Source organism: Sylvia atricapilla, chromosome 2 (genome assembly GCF_009819655.1).
Source record: "Sylvia atricapilla isolate bSylAtr1 chromosome 2, bSylAtr1.pri, whole genome shotgun sequence".
Classification (NCBI taxonomy): domain Eukaryota; kingdom Metazoa; phylum Chordata; class Aves; order Passeriformes; family Sylviidae; genus Sylvia; species Sylvia atricapilla.
Window position 1 is genome coordinate 58965117 of NC_089141.1, and position 23919 is coordinate 58989035.

General features: G+C 37.5%; 1 protein-coding gene across 1 annotated transcript in view; it reads right to left on the reverse strand.

Annotated features, from left to right (window-relative positions):
• DIAPH3 (diaphanous related formin 3) overlaps positions 1-23919 on the reverse strand; it is a 205664-nt gene that overhangs the window by 170593 nt on the left and 11152 nt on the right. The window contains exons 2-7 of the mRNA XM_066313364.1: positions 23081-23113; positions 11742-11915; positions 8113-8217; positions 2436-2566; positions 303-377; positions 153-222 (exon numbers count right to left, since the gene is read on the reverse strand). Coding sequence (XP_066169461.1) covers positions 153-222; positions 303-377; positions 2436-2566; positions 8113-8217; positions 11742-11915; positions 23081-23113 — 588 coding nt within the window. The remainder of the gene's footprint in view (positions 1-152; positions 223-302; positions 378-2435; positions 2567-8112; positions 8218-11741; positions 11916-23080; positions 23114-23919) is intronic.

Sequence of the window (23919 nt, forward strand, 5' to 3'; positions counted from 1 at the left end):
AGAAACTGGCAGACTTCTGGCAGACAGAAAGAACTTCAAACCACAACTGACCAACCCACCACTTCACCAAATTGCACAGACTTATACCTCTCATGTACCTTATCTAATCGAACTGCAGTAATTTAGTTTCTAGATTAAATAAAATCCCATACCTTATTATTCATGAAGGCTCTCAAACACTGTATAACTTTATGCTGACTCCTCTTCACAAGTCTATCCTGACTGAATAAATCAATAATTTAGTGTAAATAAATGCTCTTTAAATATTAAGAAAAGCTAACAATTTTATATTAAGTCCTTACTTTTTTGTCTCAACCAATCGTTCCAAAACATCCAACAACAGTCCCAGACCTTCTCGGCCAAAGTTTTCAACCCAGCTAGAGAGAAAGAAAACAGATATTTTAAAAAATTGACATTTCGAAGACTAATCACAGTGGAAGAAAATTGTCACCATAAATAAAAGCAGGTATAACTGGATGGTTTTAAACACAAAATATCTCCAAGAGAACACAACTAAAGTTTAAAATTTCAGCTACCAAAGGCAAATTTTGATGAGGTTAAACCCTTGGCCAGTTGTTTCTACACGAGACAGATACTTCATGGTCTTGTTTTTGCTCAAAAGCCCTTGATATCAAATACAAATAAGGGCACACTGACAACAGCACTTACAATTATAGGAAGAGAAAACCAGATTATTTTTTTTTCTAAAAGTAAATAAATTATGAAAATATTTTCTCTTTCTTGGATGGCTGTTTTATTCTGAAACAGATTAGGCAAATAACTGGCAATTATTTCTGACATATCTGGTCATATTCATCCTAAAGATAATCCTACAAGATACATTTCTTTGAACATTTTGTATTAGCAGAATTATGAGCAGCCATTTTGCTGTATACAACCAACAGTTTGAGATGATTGACTAAAGTACGGATGCATTTTTACTGCCTTTCTACCTTTGCTTCCACAAGAGAACAAAAACTACTTACACTACCCAAAGAAAACACTCAGCTTTTTGTCATTCTGACAAAATATTATGTTACCAGTGCCTCTATTATCAATGTATTTATTAAAAATGTGTTTTTACTGAAATTTGATCTGTTGCAACTATTACTCAAAAGGAGAAGAAATAGTTGCAGATAACCAGTTATCTATAATAATATGTACAGCCAGATCACTTGAACCACTTTTGATGAACTGTGCTGGGAACCATGAGGTCAAAACACCTGAATTATTTACCTGAAGATTAGTGACCAAGATTGTCCTTTTAGAAGCTTTCTTTTTATAGTGACGGGAAATAAACACAGCTTTTTGCAGTAAACCATAGATTTCAATACCTGTTTCTAAGTACCAGAGATCAAACTACTTAATATCACTTGATTCAGATTTTCTTTGTGAACTAAAAATACAATTTACAAAAAAGTCTAATTGAAAACCCTTCATGAGAATGACTCGGGATACTGTAAAGCATGTTTCTTTCCACATGAACCATTACATATTCTAAATAAGACAACTCAATTCAGAAACAAATAATTAGAAGGAAAGAAGCAAATACCCATAGAAAAGACTCACATCAGCAACTCTGCCAAGCCAGACACAGTTGTGCAGAAAGCTGGACCAGAAAGTTGTGCAATCTTTTTCTAGTCATGTCTCAACATTTCATTTGTATTATTTTAAACTATATCCTAAAGTGTTTCCCCAAATCACGTGTTCAATCATTGTCTTAAATGGTAACTCTAAACAAAAGGATGTAAATGGAATAGAATAGGAAAAAATACTAATTTTTTATTATTTAATTTAATAAAATAAAGTCAGCATTCACAAATCAAGCTGTATGGAACAAATCAAAATTAAAACTGATCACTGATTACTGAAGAGTTAAACTTCCTACAATACGGCACAGGTAAACAAAGGTTGTGCTCTCTTCTATATAGAGAAAAAAACTCTACAGGTAGAGAAAAAAATACCAGAAGGCAGGAAGGAAGAAAGCTTAAAGTACACTGAACAGAAGTAGAAGCACATTTAGAAAAAAATATATTTTCTGGTGAACAAACTTACACCAATGTGCCTAACTCTCATTATTGATCAACCCGATAAAAAAAAGTTAGAAAATCAAAGACTTAGAAAATATTTCAAAAATAAAAATGAAAAACAATTGACTACTTTGCACTAGAAAACAAAGGGAACTGCTTCTGCACTACATTTAATTTACCTTCTCTTAGTATTACCCTGTACAGATCAGCCAACTCCATTAAAGATAATAGACCTACAGAGGATATGTAATCAATGAAAAAGAAAGAAGTTACAATCTTTCATTAATGCATACATACTCATTAACTAGAAAACCTTGAAACATTTACATCTACATACCCATTAATTTTAATCCATTAAGAAATTAGAGTATGATTAATCTTTTCAATATGTGCTAATGATGTTACCTGACAGGATTACTCGTCAAGGACACACGGAGAGATTCTAAGCAAGTGACAAGTCTTTCATCCGTTGACCCAGATTTTAAATCCTGAATAAATTCTTGGGCAGAAATCTTTCTACTGTTCTTGAGACTTCCCTGAAACACAGAAAATACACTTAGTTTTTATTTGGTGCATATAGAACTTAAATAGACTGTTAATGGATAAGCTTCATTTCTGTTCCTTGAAAAATATATAATGTAGACCTGCAAACCCATGACTGATGCCTATCTACTATTTGCCAAATATTGACTAAATTCGGCCATTTTATGAATAAATTTATTATCAGCAGATAAAAACAATAGGCATCAAACGTACAAATTTATGCTCAGTGAAATAAAATTTTTGTATTGAATGGATTCTGTTTATGCATTGCAAACATCTTAATATACAATATTCAACAGAATTAAAAAACAATTATGAGGTCCTCTGAAGGGATCACAGGGCACATGCCCAGAAGGGTGACTGCAGTAACATAACCACACAGAGCAAAGAACCAGCAGACCAGAACACTCAGAGTGTTACTACAATAACTTCTGCTCTTGCAGAAGTTGACATTCTTATAGACATTGAAAAATGAGAAGCCCAGTCCACCTAATATCCATTTCACATGAACGATAGATTTATTTTCTACAGAAAATATCTGAATACAAAAAACAGGCATACAGTGGTGCATAAAACTTAGATTTGAGTTAGTTCATTGCAAGACTCCTTTTTTTGAAAATAAGAAGCACAACTGTCATGTTGCACAGAGACTTACTAAATAGTTCTTGATTAACTAGTGGCTTAAGTCAGTAACTGAAGAAAATTAGACTTGCAGTGAAATTATAACTTGAAATTATTCACTGTAAATGGTGAGGTAGTCTCATTATATTATAGATAGCTTCATACAGATTATGCTTTCTCCCTCTGTTAGATCCTCAGGAAATACTGAGAAGAAATCTTTTCTTCTATGAAGTAGAAGATGATTAAATACTTTCTAGCAAAGAAATTAAGTTAAAAGCTGGGAAGCATGGTTGACAGACCAGGCTGCTGAGCTGCCATCCAGAGGGACATCAACAGACAGGAAAAATGGACAGAGGAATTTCAGGAAGTTCCACAACAGCAAACCGTAAATCTTGAACCTGAGGAGGAATAATCCCATGCACCAATGTGCGTTGGGGCTACCAGCTGGAATGTAGGCTTGTGGGAAAATAGGGGTTGTGATGGATGGCAAGTCGACCACAGGTAAGTGTATCACCAGCTGGCTGAGGGAAATGACCCTTCCCTCAGCTCAGCAGTGCTGAGACATCTGGAGAATTCTATCCAGTTCCTGACTCCCCAACATAGAGACATGGACACATTGGAATGAGAACAATTACAATTGTGGACACAATCACAAGAGAATCTGTGGTACATAGAGAGGCTGGTAGAACTGAGATTGTTTAAACCCAAGAAGAGAAGGCTCAGAGGAACCTTATCAGTGAAAGGACAAGAACAAACTGAAATACAGGAAATTGGTTAAATATAAGATGAATTTCCCCCCTCCTCCCTCTGTTTTCTTAAGCATGAGACTTGTCAAGCACTGGAACAGGCAGCTCAGGCACACTGTGTAGTCTTCCCTATCAGAGATATTAAAATTGGAATAAATAAGAAATTGGATACAACTATCTCCAGAGGTCTCTTCCAGTCGAATTCTATTCCATGACTCCGCAACAACAGAACATTGGGGGCTATAATAGTCTCCACTCCAACTATATTTCCTCAGACCTGCTAACAGAGGGTCCAGAAACCAACCAGAAACAGACAAACAAACCGTCCCCACCACCACCAAAAAAAAGAAAAAAAACCAACCCACCACAAAACCTACTACCATGAACCATCCCGAAAACATATCATCTCATCTTATATTTTGAAACACCAGGTGTAACACATGAAATGTCATTCTGAACATGGTTCTGAATTGATGGATATCCCTACTTGCTTAAGTATGAGGGTAACTTCTGACAACTATGCTCCACAGAAAAAAAATTAGATGAGATGTACAACAGAGGATGAGGGTTGAGGTGACAATCTGGAAGACAGATCTAGGAAACCCAGAGAAAATTTTAAAAATCAATAACAATAAATGTCCCCAGAAACAAAAAGAAACTCAGTATTTTCAGTTTTCTTTCATGGATCTTTGCAGCTGGATTCTTCATTGATGAGATAACAGACTGAGTAGAGACAAAATGACCAAACTCCCAGCAGCCTTCATAGCAAAGTATTAAATTGTTCCAAGAGAGTTGGAAATTTCAAAAAGTCTCAGAAATTCTGCTGGCGGCTCCTGATGTGCATACACTACTTGATAAGCACTCCTTGTATGCATAAGCATATGGATTAATATCCTGTGTAGAGAACCTGTCATTTCCAGTCACTTCTCCCAGCAGTTCCTGCTGTAAAATTGACAAAACTGATGTAACAAAAATACTTTTAAGTTGTCAGTAAAACTGCTTTCTTTTGATATACAGTCATACAGGACAGATCTATGGTCAGGACATACAGCTAAAATGGTTAGAAGATATTTTGGAAGGAATTTAATATAATCAATAGCAATGTGTGCAGTGCAAAGGTCACATGGGACTGGAAGAATTCACTAGAATGACATTTCAGAAAGTTTCATGTGACCTGTATGAAAACAGCATCACATGCAGTGGAGATTCACATCAACGTCCAGAGAGTAACCAGCCATCCCAATGCAGACTGAGCTCCCCGCTGGAACATTACCCTATGCAAAAGAACCAGTAAACTGTGAATGTCTGTACAACAAGCTACCACAGTGATAAGTACCACTTATTCATAGTTATGCCAAGGTTCTGCAAAACAATAAGAATATGATACATCTGCCAGTGCTTAAATAAAACGAGAGCTGCATTTGGTACCAATTGTGAAACAGATTATATTAGCTGTACTTCAGCATGAGAAAAACTGCTTAAGTTCAAAATGTTCAAGTTAACTGAGAAACAGGAAATATCTTGAGGCATCAGAGCCTCTAGAAAATTGCTCAACTGAAGAACAACTGATCTGTGAGCAGATGCAGCATGAAGTCAGCATTAATTAATCCAGTTAAAACATTACAAGGGTGCAATGTGAACAACAAAAGCAAAATCTTGAGAAGAAAACTCACTTTAAAAACCCAGTTTATGTGTTTTGAACGTATAAAACAGCAAAACCTATGGTTGAGTTTGATATGATACCCATGATAGCCATGCTAGTTTTATTACTCCTTGACTATTAACCCCATAACGTGGAAATTTATTGGCAAAACTTTTCTTTTCTGTAAGTATTAGTTTGCAAAAAGGTGTGGTTTGCGATTATTGGAAAGGAGTTGTGCGCTTCTAAGAAAGAGAAACCCTGCCACTGAGGTCAATGATAAAACTTTGGTTACAGTAGAACCCACTTTGATCACCAGAGGCTGTTTAATCTTAATTGATTCATTAGAGATGCAATCTCCGTTCTTCATTTTAATAGTTCTTAAAATGATAACTGCTTTAAACAAAACACGCTCAGTACTCTCCACAACAGTTGAGAACGAGGATATCTTTCCCAAGGCAAAATGCCTTAGTACCCATCTCCTTGAAGTTCACGAAGTATGAAAATAAGTACAAACTATCAAAAGAAGTTACTGCAGTATCACTTACAGAAGGAGAGGCCCAAGATGGGAGCAGTTGCACACAATAGTCAGGAGCTGTGTGGCATTTCAACTGTTCCAAAACAGTATGACACTTTCACGAAGTAAAGGTACACCAAAAAGTTAAACAAGTACTCTTGGGGTGGAGTGCACTATTCTCCCTAGACTCAGAAGGCACTCAGTCCAACAAACTCAAGGAATTAAAGAGCATGACACGAACAAAGAGTTTTCAATGGCAAGGGAAGGAATTTCCCATCCCAATAGTTCCAGCACAAATCTGAATCATCTGCAGCACTACTAGATCAAAGTACTGAATTTGTGCCTCACAGAAACAGCTTCTTCCAGTACACAACAGGTGACTATCACTTCCAGTAAAGACACAACAGCAGGAAGCGAGTTCAGGAATGACAAGTCTCCCTGCATGGATTGGTCTTTAGTCATCTCCAGCACAGAAAGAGGAACACATGGGCCAGCAGCAGAGAAAGGGAACAGAAAGGAGAAAATGCTGTTGGGGACTTTAGGAAAATGCACAAGGCAACAGTGTGTGGGAACAAATCACTGCCCTGGGGGAGGAAACAGACCTGTCCTCTTCAACAAAGTACTTTATACATCTGCTTTGGGAATAGTGCAAGAAGCTCCATTGCCAAAACACAAGTGTGACAACATGCAAAGAAAGAAGGAAAATTGCAAATGGCACTCAGAAAGAAGGATCAATCAGACCTACTCTGTTAAATAAGTTTCAGTTTTTCTTTGCAAGTTTTAGGTGCCAAGAAGCAAAGAAATGAAAATCTTCCTCTTGACAAAGAGAGCCTTAACATCACCACCATTAGTATGTTATGATTCCAGCAACAGAAGTGAATGCAGCAACTCTGCACAGCCAGTCGTGTCCTATGATCACATTACTTTTTAGATCAAACAACTGAGGTCTTAAAATACGTATGGAGGCTAGGGATGCCATTGATATATAAACCCTCACATACTATTTTGGGTAGATAAATTTCAAGAATGTTCTAAGATTTACTGATACGAAGTTTCTTGATTTCCCATGCAATATCTCTAAAAAAGAAAAGCAAGCTAGACCTAATCTTCTGGTTTTAAAGACCTGTTAAACTGTAGAAAGATAAGTAGCTTTGATAAACTCATCTTATATAAAATAATCTCCAGGTAGTTTGGTCCTGCACTAGGCATACCTACCTTCCTAAAAGTGCTAAAGCATTACACTAATAATATACATCATTTGAACTAGACAGTAAGATAAATATCACAGTTAAATTACTATATTTAATGTTTTAATTTCTCAGTATTTAGTTATAATCACATACAGGCAATTTTTACTGATATCTCTAGTTACATGCAGCAGTGAGAGTCGAAGATTCAAATTCAAAGATTCAAATATGAATTCTAAAACAATCAGAAGGATTGGGGACAAGATTATCTATTCAGCATTTAGCACAGGAGTCAGTTCCCACTCTGCAAAAACTAAGCAGTTTTTCTTATACAAACTGCATCCTTAATTTGGCCCTTACATACAACTCCTTGCATTGCTTTAGAACAATCAGTCATTATCTCTGTAGGTAAAAAATGGACAATAATTGATTTTGTGCACAACATTTTCATTATCAGCTATTATGTACCATCAAACATAAATTCTATTTTAAGTCAGGTATGAAAAAGGCTCATCAGTTGAGGAATTCTTTTTAAACAGTGATAGAAAAGAAAAGGTTCACATCAAACTTTTGCAAGAAGTTTTTGCAGAATCTGTCCATCTCTATTCTTAGCCATACTTTTACCAAAAAAGAAATGCTGGTTTCTATATAGAAGACACATTTCAATTAAAAGTGACTATCTGCCACTCTATCTTGTAAAATAGTAAGATAGACACCAACATTTTTAAGGGTACTATGAGAAACAGAACTTAGTCAAGGGAATGTAACATTCATGCATCACTTTTTCTGTCCAACAGGAAATAATGTAATCTTTTAGTAATTTACTTACAGACTTGGAAGCAGTGCTAATATATTGCATCACCATTTCTTTTTTGGTATTAAAATCTTTTTCTCTCAATGGCATCTTCTTGTCTTCATTTAAATTCATATCTTCCTAGAACGGGATAGGAAAAAAAAGAAAAAACAGTCTTAAATGCCATATAGCTACAGAATGATTTAAATATACAAGACTGACTGAAACAAAATAAAGACACAAGAATACGAAGTCATACAACTGAAAGCTGTTACACAAACAACTTTTCATACGACGTTAATCAAAACCATAAAAATCCTTGTCTATTATTCCCTCTGAACTCAGACTGAAAGAAACCAAAAACAGTCAGCTATGCTAGGATTAACAAGTGCATCCCCATCATTTTTTGTACACTCTCTTCTTAGAAAAGACCTACAGTTTCGCACACACATGCACCAAACTACAGAAAAGCATGATTTAATACTCCCCAAAACATTTATAAATGTACTCAAACCAGTATTTTTCATATTTTTAATTTCAATTTTAATGTCTAATTTTAATTTAATTCCATAATTCTCTTCCTCTATTCCCAAATGCTTCATCTTAGGCAGCAGTATGTCGTTTGTGCTGAAACTAGTTCACAAATTAATAATCACTCTTGCAATTAGCTAGGCCCAAATTCTTAAATATTACATCAAAACCTTCAGCTGTTAACAAAACCCCATCATAATTAATTCACCCCAACATAAATCCAGAGGTCAAAAAGAGCAGTGAGAGACCTACACTCAAAACCACGCAAGTGACACTTCTGAATGTCACCAGCATTTCTGACACAGGGAGTTCTACTGTTCCAGCCTAGAAATGCTCTGATCATTGTGATCAGTTGCACATCTGTGAGAAATGGCATTTCTCATCATGGTGTAGCTTAAGGAATAAAAAAGAAAAAAAAAAAAAAAGGGGAGGGGGGAAGTTTTCAGGAACAATAAACAATTTTGGCAAACACATATAAAGCACATACAAAATTACTATGTGCATAACCCAGGCTTAGCAAGAATTACTGCAGTTATTTTCAGCCGAGACTCATGAGGTGAATCCCCAGCAGCTTTGGCAGGAGTAATGCTACAAAATCAGAGAGTAACCATCTTGACATCACAGTTATTTCATCTAGTCAGAAATCAAAGACAAACAGCATAGACAATCCTTAGAATTTATACTACACCAAAACTTAAGTTTCCTTGTCTTTCAACAGCTTGCATGCTGAAGAGAATGAAGCACAATTCCTAGAAACATTTACACTTTTGTATAAATCCAAGCTCTGAGAAGTTATTGCAGAAAATGCTTGACCCTTGTCCTGGTTTCAGCTGGGATAAGGTTAATTTTGTACTTAACTTGAACTAAAAAAATCACCTTTTCATGCTATCATGTAGCTGTTGCAAAGATGATTGGTCTATTGAAAGTAGTTTTTTTCAGACTTGCTCTTTCATGTTTTCTGAAAAGTAGCTTTAACTTAAATAAAAGTATCTAACTTCTAAACACAAAAAAAAACCCTCAAGAATTAAGAAACCTGTCAACATAAACTGAATTCCACAAGCCTAGATACAACAGCAGGTTAATTTATGGGAAATATTCTGTCTGTGTGTGCAGTAAAAATAATTTGCTCTTGCTTTTAACAAATGAAACATCACTAAGACAGTTTATACAGACTAGTGATACAAGCAGCACAACAGATATTGCTTAGTTAATAAAATACTTCATTTCCATCCTTTATTTCTTAGATAATTGAAATATATTCTACAGGTAAGCAATATCTCTTTGGAAAATAAGAATACATTATTTCACATGGATATTTTCCTAATAGCACTAGCAGAAATTAAAGGAGCTAAATGACAGTTAATTATTATCTTTAACTGTCTGGTTTTATGAGCTCTTTCGTAATTTTTGCCATGAAAAGCACACAAGATGCCACTGCATAAAATATTGGGAGAAGGAAGCCATATGCATCCAGGAAAACCCCAAGTAAAATGTAAGATATTCAGTAAATCCTAAGAATTCAAAACTTTCTCTATTCACTACTAACGCATTCACAGTTTTTTTCTGTGCAAAATTAGTTCTAAAAGACTGACTACAACATTTAAATTGTTCTCCAATTCAACTCTCCCCAAATCACTTAACTTGATCAGAACAGCAAACCAGAGGCTACAATATATAATTGGCTATGTAATCTACTGTGACTAAACTAGCTTTATTCCAGCCCATTCAAATGTGGATAATCTGAAAAATCCTCTGTAGTACATGTCTTAGATAAAACAACACTGATAAAGTAGCTTAATACAAGTTTAAGTGCCTTGTTATTCAATGAAATTAGGAAAGCATTCAAATTATCCAGATGTCATCAGTATTTTAACATATTTTGCAAAGTAGTTTTAAAGTCGGATTTAATTATTTAAGGATCCATGGATATAAGCATATATATTTATCTAGACACACAGTAGTAGGTTTCTGAGGATTTACTGGAATAAATATTTTCCATTTAATTATGGCACAGTATAACGCCACAGACTATCCTATAGCAGAATGTCTGTAGGATGGTAGAGAAATACAATCTAAATGTAAGGGGTGTGTGGAAGGAGGCACACCTTCAAGTTTTATTCAAAAGAACCCTCCTATTTCTTAACATTTGAGCAGCTATCAGTTACAGTGAAATTTTTAAGAGAAGCAAGACATCAAAGTATACCAAGAAAAACAAGCCATTTGCCAATAAGTAAAAATACAAAAGTCTGTAACACAGTTAATTATTCCTTTCCTTCACCAGCTTAACCATGAAAACCCTAAATGTTATCCTTCAGTCATAGTTCCAAGAGTTCTACAAAAGCTTCTTCAAAACTAAGCTATTATCACCGAGTACTAGGAAGTACAAATTCCACCAATCTACTTCTCTCAGCACATTTCATTTTCTCTACATGCCAGTCCCTGGTAATCCCTTTGTATTTCAAGAGTTACTTGTCACTTGCTGTGAGGCAGAGAAAGCAATAATAATCTAGGCATCATTCTCCTTGTTAATGTTCTCTTGTGCTTTTCAGATTTCAGTCATTCTTTTCTCACGGCCATTCTGTGTTTAGTTTCCAATTGTCCAAAATGTCATCATCACGACAAAAAGCTCAACCTATTGAGGTGCTACCAATGCCACATGATCTTTGTGACTGATCTTTTGTAGTTCACTAACAATGACAGCTAAGGAAAGAAGCAAATTTGCAGACAAATGCTGCTTTGGAGGAAGTCCCTCTTTTTGTGCAAGAGTGACAAGGCATATAAATTCAGAACTAAATGTGGCTGTGACATTTGAAGGCATAAAATCTCTTTGTAAAAGTTTCAGATCATCCTGAAAGGAAGAAGGATCCCCTATTTCTTGTTCCTCCACAAAACATGTTGTATAATCACACTTCTAATTTCTGTTTTAAATGTACTTGGACCAAAACTTTGCAAAAATAATTCAAATACTTTCTTTTCTGAGAAACACCCCAATAAACACACAATTACAACTCACAACAACTATAATATTAATAATTCAGGTAAAGATTAGAATACATGCATAGAAGAATATGTGTTCCAGTTACCACTTAGCCATGTTGTCATTCTTTCAGTAAAAGCAAGTGTAAGACTCTTACCATCATTTTTTCAAACAGTGCTATGATTTCTCTTTCAGACAGTGGTTTTTGAGCAAACTCCTCTGGGTCCATGGGTGTGGATGACCAATCTGTAGAATGTGACTGCTTCATATGTGGCAGAGGAGGTCTTTCTTTTTTACTTCTTGGAATTCTTATACTGGCAAATCTATCCAACTGAAAACACAAAAGGTATAATATATCACATACTGCTTCCATTCTGTGTAACTCTAATTAAGATGAGTGTTCTTGGAAGTTAAACATCTTTGTTTTTCTATGGTAGCTTACCTGTTATTTAACTGCCTTATTCTAAAGGCTTTTCCTAAAGATACCCATGACGGTCAGTTGCCTAGCACTGCAGTTAACCGACCAGAATCCCATTACATTAGAAAGAAATCATGCAGAACATCAGAATTTTACAGCAAGTTTGGAGGAATAGAAATCTACAAAACCAATTTATGAAGAATTCTTTCCAAGCGTTGCATGTAGATGGAATATGAGAAAGAAGGCTTATTTACCAAAAGCATAGTTTTAAAGTGGTATTATTTACTCAGAAACAGCTGTACTCCTAACATGGCTACAGAATATAGAGAAATGTAAAGAAACTACTTTTTATTAAAAGACAAGTAAGCATAACTAAGACACAGTTCTATTTATTTTCTTTCTATTTCTGTTCTTTTTTGCATCATGTAATACAAAATTTTGTGCCTTTGTTCCAATTATTTAGAAATTAATTTTGGAGAAACCATTGACTCCTCTATTAACGTTACATAGAGTACGTTTATGATTCCATGACTGATCCTTATGACTAATCCCCAGCACACACCAATCACTCTGGCTTTATTAACCCTTTCAAGAGCCAAAAACCTTCTTTAGAAAAGTGGTTTTGGTTGTGGGATTTTTAACTGGATATTAGATATTTATGGACTTTTTGATCAAGAATTACTTAGTGAAACTTTACACATTTTCAATGCTAGAGCCTGTGTGTTTTAAGGTACATAGGCAAGGACCAACAGAAGCCAAAAGCAGCTGACATGTAATGAGATGCATTAGATTATCATCATCTTTGTAGCAGCCTCTTGAACAGATATGAACAGCAACATCACACTTGTCAACACAAAAGAAAGTTACGGAAACATTTGATGCATAAGAGATTTTGGACAAGATTTCAGCCATATCAAGACTTCTGTCTTGGAATGCTATGCAAAAATATTCTGAGTCTTCAATATATCTTTAAGATAAGTATCTTGAGACAAGTACATCAGTTACCAAACTAAATGACAAGTAAAATTATTATAGCATCTGTGGAATTAAGTTCAGAGAGAGCAAAGAAAATCAGTAACAAAAATTGGGTACAAGTGTTCCACTCTAGTCAGAGCAAGAATTGACTATGAGACATTCATGAAGAGAGGTTTAGAGGAAAATATAAAGACTTTAATTCTTCCTGTTCAAAACTGAAAAGAAACAGTTTTTGGAACATAGAAAAAGATTGTAAGCTACTCACAGATGGTTGTAGAACATGCAAAAGCAGAAAATTATTATAGCATAAATATAAAAGAGCTCAGCATGGATGATGGGGCCCTTCTGTGTCACATCAAAACAGCAGGCAATGAGGAAGAGCATACTCTACAGAAATAATTACATAGGAAGACCCAGGAAGACAAAGAATGCAACAAAACCAAAAGGGAGGATAACATCACTGGAAGTGAAGTAGTAGTCATCAGTGGCAAAAACCATCTTACATCTTGACTAAAAAGCAATTTCTCTTCCTGCTTTTAAAATCAGAAGTCTATGGTAAGCATGGGAGGATGAAGATAGACTTCAAACTGAGGTGACTAGACTGGAAATGTAAAAAAAAAAAAATCCTATTATGAGACTTTTGTTTTCAAGCAAAGTCTTTCACAGAGCACTAATGAAAGGCAGCATGCCTGCTCCAAAGAATGAGTTAGCCAGCAGCTTCTCCATGCCCCCACATCTTCACCATGAAGTGCATAACCTAAGACACAGGTCATTGTGTTTGCAGATGGTTCACACACAGACTCGAAACAGGTGTAGAGGGAAGACACTTGGCTGCTTTCAGGCCATGAATTAGTGAACAGAGAACAAATTAGGTTTAAGATAGATGTCCCCTAAAATCTTTTTCCAGTATCTCCTGAAAAATCTCAGTCCCTTCTTTACAGTCTGTGCTCCCCAAATGTCTCCTCTTCCTTCTCCTGCTCCACACAGCAGCAGCAACAGCGGTTCTGTCCAGGCAGAGCCACTATGAAATACCCCATGCAGCCCCAGAGATCCACTAGAAACAGACAGTCTTTATTCAGGGAGACAAGCCTATTCCTCCTTGAAAAGAGATATTTAACTTGTTCCCATTTTTAGTTTCTGTTTTGGTTTTAAGCTTCTCCTGGATGTATAGTAGATGTTTTGCATCATTAACATTATGCTGTAATGTTCATATTCCCCATATTCACCAAATCCTATACCACTCATCCTAGAGGAGGAAAGCACATGTTGCAATACATTTGATCAGGCAGAACATGTAAGACAAACTGAGATAATAGGATTATAAGCACATTTAAACATGTGTCAAACTAATTACTTTAAATAATTTAAAACAATGTAGTCTAAAAAGAAGATTCCTATATATTAATAAAAGGGAATTCGCAACAAGATTTGCAGAGCAGTACAGTGTGGATATTCTACATATACTTCCCTTTTGAATTATACATTGATAGTGCTTCAGAAAAGTTAATACCGTTCAGTATTCCATACAGGCAAATAATTTCATGGTCCACAGAAAGCACTATACAGAAAGAATAGAAATTTCATTGCTTGGGTGTAATGAAATCTACCACTGATGCTGCTGGCGATCCAAGTGCATAGAGGAGGAAAAGGTAAAAAAAAAAAAAAGTTCAGTAATCTTCCATGTTACACTGAAACATTTTAGATCAGGCTAACCAACAGGCTATAGCTAAGCTTAGCTTTGATACAAAGTTTCTCTACAGTTTAAAGCAGGTTTGACCTTGTTTTTTTATTATTATTTTTTGGTACTTATTTTACCATTGGATACATATAGATGCATACAGGAACAGTGCTCTGGGACAGTAAGAATAATATCTGTATGAGCCAAAATCAAGCAAACATCAAGAATGAATGGCAAAGTCTTATTGGCTTATTTCATAGGCTGACTATTATTCTTTGAGAGACCATGATATAAGAAAGTGATTCTATGCCCACATCATGGCCCTGAAAAAGCAAAGTTACACAGAGATCCACAATACAAACTTTCTGGTTCTTCACACTTTCTAGTCAGGCCCCTAGAAAGTAAACCTATTTGTGCTCTCATCTTGATCTTAGTGATTACTTCTTGTACCGTTCTCTATGAGAAAATAGCAAAGATTGAACTTACACATTTGATAATGCAGCAATCAATGGATTAGTTACTGCTAGACTAACTGTTGGCACTACAGCCTGTCAAGATATCACCTACTAACAGAGCTGCTATGCATGCAGGAATGAAAGGTGCTCCTTCACTGCCACCCTGCTCCCCTCATTTCCCCCTTAAGTAACACATTAAATCACCTATATCTATATTAGAAATTCCTCAAAAATTAAATCCAGCACACGCATGTATAAAAACACATTCATGATCACTGTAAGTGATGGCCTTTTAACAGCCATGAAAATAGCCCTTGTGATGGCCCTGCTTCTTCATCCTCTCCAACCTCCTTGTTCCCTTTGACTGCTGAAGGGTGACTTTCATATACATTTCTTCTGCTTGTGTACAGAGGCAAGTGGCACCAACACATGTTGTTTCTCTGCTTCAGTGCCACTGTCATCAGAGTTGAACTAACCACAGTGTCTGTCACAGTGGCTGGAGCAGCTGCAGGGCCTGGTGTCTCACTGTCAGATTCAGAGACCTTCTTTCCCTCCTGAGGGCACTGGGTAGTGCTGGGCATGGCTTAGTAGGTGTGGGCCAGGCCCCATCACAGTGCAGTGTTTTGAGTCCTCCTGGGTTGCCAGGATGGCAGCACACCCTTTCCGAGGTCAAAACTTTTACTAGTTTCTCTGGATTACACACTTGCTAGTTGTAAAGTGCAGACACAGACCACTGCCCTAGATACTGGCCCATACAGTCCCACACACTCCTCTACTCCAAACTGTCCAGGCTTTTGGGCAAATGTATGGGTGATGTTCTTAATTAAGAGTCTGACCTTAAACAAGGCCTGAACAATATGCAACAACATGCTGGCCCCCAGAAAAAGGATCAGGTTGATTTCAAGGGTCCTCCGAGGTTATTTAAAGTCTTTAAAATTCTCAAAGGCTACTGTAATTAGCCGGGAGGAGAAAGAATAAAAGGCAGAGGGAAGAAATATGTAGGAAGGTATTGTTACGGGTTCAGGAGGATGCCTGTGCACAATAAAACTCAAAGACACCATCAAAATAGCAAAGCAAGTCAATTTTATTGGTCATGTTAACAATAAATACATACCAACCCCTGAATGTTGGAGATGCTGCTGGGCAGGAGGAGATAGACCACAGCTCCTGAGTGGGAGGGGCAGGAAGGCAGCACACCTTCAGGGCAGCCCCTGAATGAAAACAGTGTGCATCATGTTGCAGTCTCTCCTCCACCCCAGAACCACACCTTATATCCCCTCAGGAGTGGCCAGTTTCAACATCATCTCACACGGAGACAACACATGAGATGAGGTCACAACAGCCCATGATCACACCTCCATGCCAACAACAGCTTTATTGTTCCCCTTTCACAGGATGAATTTCACTGATACATAGTTTCATTTCTGAAGGTTAGTCCTACCAACTAACAATAAGTTGCTCTTCTACATTATCTTGTCGAAGTGCACGATCACAGACCAAACATGTGAGGCCTTAGACCCATCTTTGGTCCCTGACACAGGTATCTTCCCCATAGCTTGTCTTTCTGAGTACACAACTTCTGATACCTCATTATGAAGACAAAGCATTACAGAATTATTATGTTTTAACCTAAAATATGTTACTAGAAGTACTGAATAGCCTTCTTTCTTCCACTCCCATTCTCATGAAGAGACACACCCATTCACATATATATAAATATATATATATGGACCATCAAGACTGATGATGATCACTAGGCACAATCTTTTAGCAGAGTTCTGATGTGAAATATATACAGGTACAAAATATTCCTTTCCTGAGTGAAGGCATTGCTTATAGCTTTTGCTTTTTTGCTGGGTGTTCTTCTCACTCTGCCTTAAAGGTATGTAGGACAAAAAGTATTACCACCCTTTATTTTCAAGTTCACGTTTTTGACTGCCTGCTATTTATATACTTGGTAAACACATTTTCACATGTGAAAAATCTGCTCAAACACTACAGAATAGCTCAGCTTCCCAGACATTTTGCCAGTCATTTTAGTCACAGAAATGAAAAGCTCAGTCATGAAAGTCTCTTGTAAAACCCTGATGCTGACAGATGACAAAGACTTAGGGGAACATTAAAAACACAGGAATGGACAAAAGGAGAATACAAAGTGGAACAAATCCTGCATCTTCACTTGAAATAATTATTATTCCTACTGGACAGGGAACAGGCACTATGAACTGGGTTGCAACAGTTTATTTCAGTATCTTTGGAACTTAAAGCAACCCACTTACCAGCAGAAATACTTCTCAGAAGATCAAAGAAGTTTCTTCCAATGACTCTGAGTCAAAGACCTCTTAACATATTTTTCCTCCTTGAAGCTCCAGAAGATTAAAAAAGTATATTCTTTCTTTGACAGTCAAATTGCTCCACAAGATTAACTTCTTAGTATGTGAGAAATTCCACTGCTAGCAGTAGAGCTTTTAGGAAGAGCAAGACTTGCATAAACCAAGATCCACAGAAGAATCCCTTTGATAAATGACTTCTTACCCCTAATATGCTCAATCTCAAGGATTATTTTACCAATCTAAAATTTATAGAATTTAGACCTGTGCACAATCACATCCTAAATGTGTAGACAATATTTCACTTTGAATCTTATTTCTCTATATATACTCAGAATTATACAGCTTTTCTAATCTTTAAAGCAGTTACTATGAAATCAGTTTAATTTGATTCTCTAAGGAATTCTAGTATGCTTTTCTTTTTTGCCTACATAAGATACCTTTTAATAAAATTCTGTTAATATGCACATTTAGTGAACCTTTCTGAGTCTTTCTCTCTCTCTGCCAATGCTGAGGCAGGCATGCAAGCAAACTCAGGAAGTGAAAGATGGTCACCCCAACATGCAGGAGGGGACCTAAGAGACAGGGAAAATGGAGGTAGCTCACTGCTTGGGATGCCAGGTGAATCCCCTTCCAACCTACCAAGGGAACTGTCTCAACACATCTGTTGTTTGTGAGCAGAGAAGCACTAGTGGGTGGGTGATGTGGTGTGCATGGTGGCCATTTTGGGCACAACGAGCCCAAAATTGATAAAGTTCTCAGTTCTGAAAAAAAGTAAGAATGGGCACCAGCAGAACTGCCACTTTAGGCATGTGGGAGGCAGACTTTGGCCTTTTCAGGACATGGACTGACAAAGTCCCTTGGGAGTCAATTCTGAAGGGTAAAGAAGTCCAGGAAGGCTGGACATACTTAAAACATACAGTAGCAGGCAGCCCCCATAAGCCATAAGAAAATCCAGTGAAGAAAAAGACCAGCCTGGCTAAAAAACCAAAAAAACAACCAACCAATCCCCAAAAAACCCACTTCAAAGACAAAAAAATCCCAAAAAACGTGTACCACCTCTGAAAGGAGGGTCAGATAACTCAGGGGGACTATAAGGATGTTGTAAAGTTATGCAAGGAGAAAAAGTAGAAGAGTCAAAGCCAAACTGGAACCTGGTCACTTGTTGTTACAGACAACAAAAGTTTCAATTAATACATTGACAGCAAAGTACAGCTATGGAGAGACTCCGCCCTTTGCTGCTTGCAGAGGGTAGTGTAGCGTCCAAGGATGACAAAAAGGTCGAGGTATTTAGTGCCTTCTTTACTTCAGTCTTTAATACCACAACCAGCTGTGCTCAGGATACACAGCTCCCAGAGATGAAAGCTAGGGATGAGAAGCCAAGTGAAGCCCCTGTAATCCATGAGGAAATGCCTAGTGATCTGCTATGCAATCTTAACATCCACAAGTCTATGGGCCTGGATGGGACATACCAGAGAATAATGAGGGAGCTAGCAAGAGCTCACCAATCCACTTTCACATATTTACGAGTAGTCCCGATTATCTGGAGAAGATCCAGCTGACTGGAAATTAGTAAATATAAGCCCTATCTAAAAGAAGAATTGGAAAGATGATCCAAAAGACCACAGGCCTGTCAAACTAACCTAGTGTCTTGATTTGGGAAGACAGGTATCTGCCAGGGAAAGCTGGAGTTTCCCTTGGAATGGAGAATGTAAACCACACCCCCGCCCCCCCCCCCCCCTTTTTTCCAATTATTAATTTGCAGTTAAAGCTTTTAGGCAAAAGATTTGGGAATAGAAATAGCAGTTCTTTACTAGTATGCATAATAAAGCATACAAAAACAAGAACTACAGCATTAATAACAAAAACAGTACTAAAAACCTCGAGGGCTTTGCTTCACAAAACCCAGGGCAGTTTGGTCTCAGTGCCTTTCAAGGATCCTCAGAGCATCAAGCTGGAAACAGTGGAAAAGTCCCGGGCTGGTAGCTGGGATGGCAGAGTGTCCCGCCAGGGCAGGGAGTGCAGGGTCACACTGTAACAAGAGCAGCAGTGCCGACAAAAACCACGATGGTGGAGCAGGGCTGGCCCAGCTCTCGCAGGGCAGCAGAGGAGCTCAGAATTCCAGGGCAAGCAGATGATGGTAGATTTCCCAGGACTGGACCGCTCCATAGACAGTGAACTCTTCCAGCAGCAAGCAGCAACCCAGCTGTTCTCTCTCCCCAAACACCGAAAAACAGTGCCAAGCTGCCTCAAGCTCTGCCCTTTGTGTGCCCCAAAACTCTGTTATCTCTCCCTCCAAGCTTTGGCCACCCCTTTATTTTGGTTGAGCACTGTTAAGTATCCCACACTTAATTTCCTTGGTAACTCATAGGTTAAAAATTCTTTAAAGTAAAAAAAAGGAACAAACATAACCCCCAACACCTAGGTACCAGGGGAAGTCGTGGAACAGATCATCCCAAGTGTCATCACACAGAATGTACAGTACAACCAGGACAACAGGCCCAGCCAACATGGGTTTGGGAAAGGCAGGTCCTGTTTGACCGACCTGATCTCCTTCTATAACCATCTGACCTACTCAGTGGATAAGGGAAAGGCTGTGGATGGTGCCTCCCTAGACTTCACTAAGGCATTTCGCACCATTTCTCACAGCATTCTCATGAAGAAACTGGCTGCTCATGGCTTGGACAGATGCATCCTTTGCTGGGTGAAAAACTGTTTGTATGGCTGAATCCAGGGAGTGGTAGTGAAGGGTGCTACTTCAATCTGGTAACCAGTCACAAGTGGGGTTCTCCAAGGCTCAGTACTGGGGCCAGTCCTGTTTAATATCTTCATCAGCAATCTGGACAAAGGGATTAAGTGCTCTCTCAGTCAGTGATGAAACAACATTGGGTGATCTGTTGGAGGATAGGAAGGCCCTTCAGAGGAACCTGGACAGGCTGGATCAACAAACTGAGGTTCAGCAGCCTGATGTTCAATAAGGTCAAGTGCCAGATCCTGAACCGGGGTCACAAAACCCCTTGCAGAGCTACAGGCCAGGGTTAGAGTGGCTGGAACATGGCTCAGCAGAAAAAGACCTGAGGGTGCTGGTACACCGAGGCTGAACATAAGCCAGTATGAGCCACATGGCCAAGAAGGCCAATGGCATCCTAGCCTGTATCAGAAATAGTGTGGCCAGCAGGACCAGGGCAGTGACCATCTCCCTAGTGATGCTCCGTTGAGGCTTCACCTCAAATCCTGTGTTCAGTTCTGGGCCCCTCACTACAAGAAAGGCATTGAGGTGTAGGAGTGTGTCCAGAGAAGGGCAATGCAGCTGGTGAAGGAAGGGTCTAGAAAGCAAGTCCTATTAGGAGCAGCTAAGGGACCTGGAGATGCTTATGTTGGAGAAGAAGAGGCTAAGAGAGGATCCCATTGCTCTCCAAAAATACATGAAAGAAGGTTTTAGCAAGGTGGGAGGTGGCCTCTTTCTCCATCTCAAATGAAAGAATGAGATGAAATGGCCTTAAGTTGCACCCAGAGAGGTTCAGATTAGACATTAGAAAAAAACAAAAAAAAAAAAAAACAACTGGCAGAGCATTAGGCATTGGAATGAGTTGCCCAGGGGCATGATGGAGTAACCAACTCTGGGAGCGTTCACAAGGCATCTGAATGTGGCACTCGGTATGGTTTAGGAGCATTTACAGTGGTGCTATGCTGAGAGTAGAACTACATGATCTTGAAGGTATGTTCCAGTGTTGATGATTCTGTGATTCTTGGAATGTGGAGCACTTGAGAGAGATAATTTGATATCTCAGCTACCTGCTTTTCACCCTCTGTGGAGCAAGAATGCAATTGCCATCTTTGCAGATAGTAAACAAGCTAAAAGCACATGTGTAAAAAGCAAGGTGTTTCTGAACTCAATGAGGATTTGTCACTATCAGTAGACAATTCATCAGCGTCTCATAAACAACCCAATTTAAATACTGAAAAGCAGTCAGCATTTTAGATTCTCAACATGCTGCTGACATACCTGAATTTAAAAACAAAAAAAGTTCCTGGTCACCAAAATACAACTGTATTTGTAAGAAATGGGGTGGGAAATACAAATATTTCATAAAGCATAATGCAGCAGTAAGTTAACATGCAAGTGATTGCCCATGAGAAGAAAAGAAATATACGATCTCTTTGAAAGCTAAAATTAAGTAATCTTAAAATTAAGTACTCTTAAACCTTCAATTTCTTTACCTTCTCTTACTACAAATTTTGTCCTTGTACCAGAATCACACACAGAAAGAGTAAACCAACAGAAAACTGAAATAGAGGGATAAAAAATGTCCATTTGAAAGCATATCCTCAATCTAAGATGATGTTGTAAGTAAACAGAATATCCCCATTTACACATTGTGGTGCTGTAATTTTTTAGTGTTAGCCCTTTGCTAAATAGCAGTCATCTCCCTTTTTAAAAATATACATTCATATGAACAATTTGGTACTACTCTGCAAATGAGGTTTCATTACTCTGTGAAAGGGTCTTTGGCATTCTCTGAGAAATTTAAGGAGTTGGGGAAATGTTTGTTTACTACAGAGCTAACAGGCTTTTTGTCCTTATCCCAAAAATCCACCATAAACCTGCTGACCTTTTGGGGCTACAATTACAAGCTGGACAAGTGCAATAAGGCACCAGTCTAGCCTCTTTAATAGAAAAAAAAAAAAAGCACCACAAAAAACCAACAAGATCTTGTGTATCCCAACTATAACCCTTACATGACATTATCAAAACTTGTTTCCTAGTTACCAAAAAATACTTTTGCTTTCAGAGAGCTGATAGCATTTCCTTAGCTCTCCAAGTTAAACAAGAGTTGATACAATCAAAGTTGTATTATCAGCCCGTCAGACTCAAATTTCTTAATAACAATTTCCATCCAATGAAACTCTACTAAAGAAATAGAAACAGATAATTTAACTCAAAATAGGATTGATAGGCATAAATCTCTCTGCATTTGAGCTCCCAGGTACACACAGAAGTAGTTCAGCAAGAACTCTGTACAGTACAGAAGTCATAACGACTGATCTTTCGGTGATGACAAAACATTACTTCCTAGGCAAAAGACTTTGTAAAATAATGTATTTTAAGAAAAAATATTATTTCCTACAAAAGAATAGTACAGGCAGTGAAATAGGTAACTTCAAGAACAAGAAAAAATCTGGTTTGTGGTTAGATCTAGAACCCCATCTCTGATCAAATTTGAGAAACACTGTTAAACACGACATGAATATACTTAAGGCGGTTTGAACAAGCACTAATGATTTTCACAAGCAAATGTTACTTTGTTAAACATGTTATTTTAAGCTAGCCATGCAGCCTAAGTAACTTTAATATTAAACATGCAATCACAGATCTTAACTGTACTGCATGTAGATTGGCACAATTACCTGTGTCAGGCTCATTTAGCTGTGATTAGAGCATACTTCAAAGCCATCCATACATTTTAGCTACTCATACTGATTATGTTACAGATAATTGCCAGTTCAGTGAGACTTTGCTAATTAACTAAATTATCCTCAAAGTTAAGATAGTTTCTTGTATTAGTAAGGTTATTTCTATTGCATTAGCAGTAAGGTTATTTGCTCAGCACAGCCAAAGCAAAACTGAAGTTGTCTTACCACATCATCTGTCAGTGTCTTGATATTTAAGTGCTGTAAATCAAACAGGAAAGCAGTCATGTCAAAATTGTTCAATTAAAAAAAAAAAGGAAAAAAAAAAAGCTCAGTTATAGTTACTTTTATTCAAAATCACGTGGAAGTTAAACAATTTGAATCCTGACACTTGAAATGAACAAAGTTTCTTGGCAAGTTGTACCTTGCTGGTTCACAATGCACAGCAAGTTATTCAGATTTTAAAAAATCTTCCATCCAATCCTCCAATAGAATACCAGAAGAACATGAACCAAGCACAGATTGAAACAAGTTGTGTTTTACTATATTTCAAACTCAATTATATTTTATAGCTAAATATACAGATGATCTGCTCTAAATTCAACTACTATGCATGTTTCTTCTCAAGATGGCTGTGGGGACACCAACAACAAATCATCCAGAAATTTCAAACTCAATAGAAGAACACAGAGCTCCTCGAAAGTTCAAAACTATCCATCAAGCTGCAACACTCAAACTACTCACATTGTTGAATAGTCTCAGGTAATGCCTCTGTGGCAAGCAGAACATGAATTTGTGAGCAGAGACTGAACTAAGCATTTAACAATAGCAGCATCTAAAAAAATCGATAGATCACTCAAAACAGCAGCTTCTGAACCAATATTTGCTCCCCACTGCACATTTACAAACACAGCAAGTGCTAGGATGTACAAACCCAAGAGCAGCACCAGAACACTGGCAACTGATGAGTCAGTGTTGCAGGGATCCCATGCAACATTTTCATAAAGACGTTGAAAACAAACTTGACAGGAAAACGTAAAGAATAGGAAGTCACATACTTAGTGAGA